The sequence below is a fragment of the Dendropsophus ebraccatus genome, chromosome 7 (genome assembly GCF_027789765.1).
Source record: "Dendropsophus ebraccatus isolate aDenEbr1 chromosome 7, aDenEbr1.pat, whole genome shotgun sequence".
Lineage (NCBI taxonomy): Eukaryota > Metazoa > Chordata > Amphibia > Anura > Hylidae > Dendropsophus > Dendropsophus ebraccatus.
The window spans coordinates 22677520-22684167 of NC_091460.1; the positions used below are offsets into that span (position 1 = coordinate 22677520).

The 6648-nt window shown below is 41.7% G+C and overlaps 1 protein-coding gene across 1 annotated transcript; it reads left to right on the forward strand.

The window, feature by feature from the left end:
- Positions 1-1361: 1361 nt before the first annotated feature.
- On the forward strand, positions 1362-4673 carry LOC138796683 (vomeronasal type-2 receptor 26-like). The gene is made up of 3 exons (XM_069976317.1): positions 1362-1441; positions 2176-2302; positions 3584-4673. The coding sequence occupies exons 2-3, from the start codon at positions 2224-2226 to the stop codon at positions 4489-4491; spliced, it is 987 nt and encodes a 328-aa protein (XP_069832418.1). The 5' UTR covers positions 1362-1441; positions 2176-2223; the 3' UTR covers positions 4492-4673.
- The last annotated feature ends 1975 nt before the right edge of the window (positions 4674-6648 follow it).

The following is a 6648-nucleotide window of genomic DNA, read 5'->3' on the forward strand; positions in this document are numbered from 1 at the left end:
TGATGAATCTTTGGGCGAATGGGCTAAGGAAAAACCCTTTGTCACTTTTAGACGTAGCACCAGCCTAAAAGACGTCTTAGTTCACAGTAAAATGGCCATAAAATCACAAATAAAAAGTACATGGTTGTGCAATGACTTAAAGGGTAATTATAAATGTGGCTCATGCAAGTGGTGTAAATATATGACAAAAGGTTCTGATCTAATAGTCAATGGTATACATATATTTGTGAAAGACTTTATTTGCTGTAAATCGGACCACGTTGTCTACGTAATTTCTTGTAATTGTGGTAGATTCTATATTGGCCAAACAAAACGAGCACTGCATATAAGGGTAAGAGAACACTTCTACTTATGGTGCGTTTACACAGACAGATTTATCTGACAGATTTTGGAAGCCAAAACCAGGAGCAGATTATAAACTGGGAACAGGTGATAAAGGTAAGACTGAGATTTCTCCTGTTCTCAAATCCATTCCTGGCTTTGGCATCCAAAATCTGTCAGATTAATCTGTCTGTGTAAACGCAGCATTAGTGAGATCCGGAATAGGTGCACCCAGGCTAATACAGCACATCAGAGAGACACATGCAGGTGACATGTCAGAAATAAAAGTAGCCGGCATACAAAGAGTGCCAGCACAGAATGGAATAAACAGACACCGTGCATTGCTAAAAGCTGAAACTAAATGGATTTTGCGGACGGGAGCAGAAGGTCCTAATGGTCTTAACGAAAAGGTAGACCGAAGCTTCCTGATATGACCAATTGCTGAATACTCGTGTTTTTAAACTGTATGTTTATTTTAATGAGTTAATCACATGTCTGTTCACGTCACGTTTGTTGTGAGTATTTATACAGGGGTGACGTAGCCAGAGGGAGGGGTCTGTTGAAGCGCGGCTGCGCGAAACAAATTTTTAACCTACACCTGTCCGGCGTCCGCCCAATGTCTTTGTCCATGCGCTGAATAAAAGTTATCTACACAAGTCTTCAGATTGGTGAGTTGCCACTACTTTCTCTTCATTGAACTGTATTTGCCGTAAGGTCTTCTGATGATGAGTGAGCACCACTAGAAGTAACCCAGTGTTTGCTTTGCAATTCATCACTAATACATGTAGTCACTGTTGGGCGTAAACAGGAGCTGTAGTGCCGATCACTCTCTATTATTGCTATTGTAATATATATATATATATATATATATATATATATATATATATATATATATATATATATTTCAGCAGGACCTGTATACAAAAAACAAAACAACTAGAAACTCCAGCACATACAGTAGACTATTAGTTTACAGAGCCTACCTTCTGCCCTCTATCAGGTCAGGTGTCCGATCACATGACCCATGACATCACCACAGGTCCTTCATACTCAAAGGTCCTTTTCCTATCTACTCGGCTGTAGGGAAGACTTGCAGGAAGACGTGTGCCCGGGGAGCCCAGTATGTATCGGCGGGCCCCTAACTGTCACATGCGGGCTCTAGGGGCCCAGTCCCCTCTGTTACTACACTTTTTTTTTTTTTACTAACAAAAAAAAAAAGTAGTAACAGACGGGAGTGGGCCCCTAGAGGTACACACACACACAGTGAAATAAAAAAATAAAAAAATTAGAATATATATATATATATATATATATATATATATATATATATGGGCACCAAAAAAAAGTTTCACAGTAGACGTTATCTAACCAAAGGCTTTCCCTGATCAGGACACTGCATTTGTATATAGGAAACCCATGTTCATATGATAGACACCTCTAGGCTATGTTCACACTACGTATATTTGAGGCTGTATGTTTGAGGCTGTATAGCACCCAAAACAAGGAGTGGATTGAAAACACAGAAAGGCTCTGTTCACAATTTAATGGCAAATATTTGCTGTTATTTTAAAACAACGGCTGTTATATTGAAATAATGGCAGTTATTTACCGTTATATAGCGGCCATCCACTCAATTTCAACATTGTGTGGACAGAGCCTTTCTGTGTTTTCAATCCACTCCTGGTTTTGGTTGCTATGAGGACCTGACATGAGGACCAAATACAGCCTCACATATACATAGTGTGAACCCAGCCCTAGGCTGTAACCCTAGGGTCCCTATTACTTTCATCATATTTAGGTAGTATAGTGATTTACTTTTTGTCTTCCTGTAAAGGTTCTTTTGTTTTCCTTCAGGTCCCAGTATCCCGCTGCTCAGAGCCATGTTTACCTGGAAGTAGGAAAATGGCGAGTCCAACATCCATCCATACCTGCTGCTATGACTGCGTCCCATGTTCAGAAGGAGAGATGTCCAATAAAACCGGTAGTAGTATTGTCTTACTAGCTAAGGAGTAGCTAGCTTTCCCTGCACTGGGGGCAAAAACTTAATTTGGGTCCCACCCCTCCAATTTATCCTTCAAACTAAGGAAAGCTCCTCTTAGCATCCCATACTGCATGATCTGAATATAATTCTGCCACACACTGACCCCTGTGTATACCGCCAAACATCATACCTGCTAAATACAATACTGCCACGACTTGCAGTCCTCTGGGGGAGATTGCGTTCCCTTTCTGAGGATTGGTGTGGGTCCCAGTGGTCAGACCCTTGCTGGTTATCTTCTTATCCTCTATCCTATAGGCCTACAAGCTGAAACAGGGATACCCCTTGAGAATGTGCAGCAGGTGCCAGGGTGCAGCCACCCACATGTGCAGATGAAGGAAGCCCTCCACGGGCACTTGTCATGGTGATCAGGAGTGGTACCAGCTATGACCACCCTTGGATACACTGGCTCGGCAGCTCAACGCTCTAGGAGTTGGGTAGAGTAGTGAGTTCTTGGCGTTGTGCAGGTGTCATGCGGGAGAGATGACAGTCCCTGGTAAGACTTAACCACAAAAGTTTACTGAATCAGTTGAAGGACAGTTCAAAATATCAGTCTCTGAATACAATAGACACTGTTCACAGTAGCGATAACATGAGGAGGAGACAAATACCTGTAGTGCTCACACACACACACACACACATATATTTATATATATAATCCACAGACGAGGACACAGCTGGGATGCTGCTAGATAAGACTTTATATGATATCTCAACACCGACAAGAATACTGATAAGGACTTGAACAGTCTTTGAAAACAATAGTTGCTTGAAATATACTGAAGTTGGGATCCTTCAAGCTACAGACTGGGGCCTATTCAGACACAATGGTTCAGCTGGGAATGCGAGAGAAATATCCTGAATCCACAGGCAAAGACATCCGACTATGCGGCAGGCCAGGGCCAGGATGAATACCGTCACTGCATTCTTGCAACAGAGTGAAAATTGCAAATTGTTACATGTGGACCCACCAGAATACACATGGTTATCACAGTCACACATACACACTCACTAGACAGATATAGCATGCATAAACAAATAGAGAGAGAGAGTTATCCAATTTTGTGGAATCTGACTTGCTGACTTGCAGTATGTCACCTCTGATGTATGTAGTACAGCACCAATACAAGAAAAATTACGTACAGACCTTTTCATTAAATGACTGTTATGTCTATGAAGCCTTTTGTGTTCTGATAGATAATATGTGATGAATTATTTGTGCAGATTCGGAGAACTGTATTAAATGTCCAAGTGAGGAATGGCCGAATGAGAAGAGAGACCGATGTCTGCCCAAAGTCCTGGACTTCATCTCTTACCACAATGACACAATGGCTTCTGTATTCTCCTGCGTCTCGCTCTTCGGATGTCTTGTGACCGGCTCCATATTGGGAATATTTATCTCCTACCGGGACACTCCTATTGTTAGAGCTAATAACCGGAACCTGAGTTATCTCCTCCTGGTCTCCATCATCCTCAGCTTCCTCTCTGTCTTCTTGTTTCTTGGTCGTCCCAGTGATGTCACTTGTAGATTACGTGAAACCAGTTTTGGAGTCTTCTTCTCAGTTGCAGTCTCTTCACTTCTCGCCAAGACTGTGATGGTTTGTGTTGCTTTTAAGTCCACCAAGCCTGGAAGCCCCTGGAGGAGATGGCTGAGTGTGAAGGTGCCCTATACCATAGTGTTGTTGTGTTCATCCATTCAGGTTTTTATCTGTGTTATCTGGTTGTCTATCTCTCCACCATTCCAGTACCTGGACCATCAGTTTTTTCCCGGGAAGATCCTTATTCAGTGTAATGCAGGGTCAGGTATCTGGTTCTTCTCCATGTTGGGTTACCTGTGGTTCCTGGCAGCGGTGAGCTTTGTCCTGGCTTTCATGGTGAGGACATTACCGGACACTTTTAATGAGGCCAAGTACATCACCTTCAGCATGCTGGTGTTCTGCAGTGTCTGGATCGCCATGATCCCGGCTTATCTGACCACCAGAGGCAAGAACATGGTGGCTGTGGAGATCTTTGCAGTGATGGCGTCTAGTGCTGGACTGATAGGATGTGTGTTTATCCCCAAATGTTTTATTATTTTATTTAAATCAGAAATGAACATAAAAAATGACCTGCTGGGGAAGAGGAAGAAATGACTAAGAAACATTGCTGCCTTCCCCAACTGCCTCCCCTCCGTCAAAAAAACACTACAACCCCGGCAAAGGTTATAAAATTGTTCGCTTAGATGTTTTCATTTAATGTTTTTTTTTTTCTCCTTTGTGGACCTGTTGGTGTATCGTATGTTCCCAGCAACCACCTGTGGACCACAATAGAAATGATTGTGTCACTGTTGAGAAGAAAATAAAGTAATTTGTTCAACTTTAAAAATTCTGCCTTATTTCACAGAGGAGTCCCCCCTTACGAGCCTCATTATTCACCATTGACCCATTCATTCCCATCTCTACTCCAGTCCTTCATTATACTCATATCACCTACCAAAACTTTAAAGAGGACGTACCTGATGGTACATCCTCTTTAAAGTTTTGGTAGGTGATATGAGTATAATGAAGGACTGGAGTAGACCCACGGATAGAACAGCACCGTCACGGGGAAGCCGATGCCGCTGTCCGTTTTTTGAATCGCGGCCCGATTCCTGTGTACAGCGACGGTCTATGCACAGGTACGGGGCCGGGACTGAAGCACAAGAGGCGGGCCAGTGGGCGGAATCTCCCGCCCCTCTATGATTCTAATGGAGCCGTGTCATAGAGGGGAGGGAATTCCCTCCCACTGGGGGCGGGCCAGCCTGCCTCCTGTGCTTCAGTCCTGCCCCAATAGCCATGGGTACTGTCACTTTAATAAACTTTTGACATGTCAGAGAAGCCAGAAGTTTGGATTGGTGGGAGTCCAGATACTCAGAGACCGACCGATGACTAAAAAGAGCCGGGAGTAGTTTGCAGTTACTCTTCTATCCCTCTGCACATGATACACTCCTAATGAACTCTGTGGGGCCAGAGAGTGGGAAGAGAAGTAACTTACATGAATCATTATAATTTAGAAATGATATTATAATTAGTGGTGATCGAACAGTAAAATGTTTGAGTCAAACCTCGAACCGTAGTAATGTTCGGTTCGAAGTTCGACTCGAATTCGAACCCCATTAAAGTCAATGGGAGATCTTTGGGTTAATTTTAACATCTATATGTAGAAGGAGAAACTGTAATTTTCATCCAGAAGAGTAATCTGGAAACATGGAAAAACTTATAGCCTGAAATTTGGCTTTAAGAATGAAAGAAAAAAAAGGGGGGATAAAATACTGCTAGAGATGAGCGAATAATGAAATATTTGATAATTCGAAATTCGATTTAAATAGCTCCCGATATTCGTATATTCGAACGAATATTGAATCCCATTATAGTCTATGGGAGAAAAATACTTGGGAACTCCTCTGTACGAAACATCGATACATCTAACAGATGAGATTATTTAAAAAAAAAATTGTTCTGCAATGCATACTGTAAAAAATGGGCTCTGTACCCACTCGTAATAAATTTAACCACCAACTCCTCTGTACGAAACATTGATACATCTAACAGATTAAGAGATTGATTTTTTTTAATTATTCAGCAACGTAAACTGACCAAAATGGACTTTTTACCCACTCAGGAAAAATTTGACCACCAACTCCTTTGTACCAAAGATTGATTCATCTAACAGACTATTATATTCCAGACCATCGGACTGACATTAAATACTACATGATTGATATTCCAGACTACAGGACTGATATGACAGACGACAGGACTCATATTCCAGACTTTTGGACTAATATTAAAGACTACAGAACTGATATTCTAGACTATTCGACTGATATTCCAGACTACAGGACTTCAAATTCCAGACTATCAGATCATATTACAGACTACAGGACTGATATTCCAGACTAGCGGACTGATATTCCAGACTACAAGACTCATATTACAGACTATCAGACTGATATGACTGATATTCCAGACTAAATGATTCATATTCCAGACTATCCTACTCACATTTAAGACTACAGGACTCATATTCCAGACTATCAGAATGATATTCCAGACTACAGGACTCAAACCCCAGAGTATCGAACTGATATAACAGACTACAAGACTGATATTCCAGACTATCGGATCATATAACAGACTAGAGGACTGATATTCCAGACTACAAGACTGATATTCCGGACTATCGGATTTACATTCCAGACTACAGGACTCATATTCCAGACTATCAGATTTATATTCCAGACTACCGGACTCATATTCCAGACTATCGGA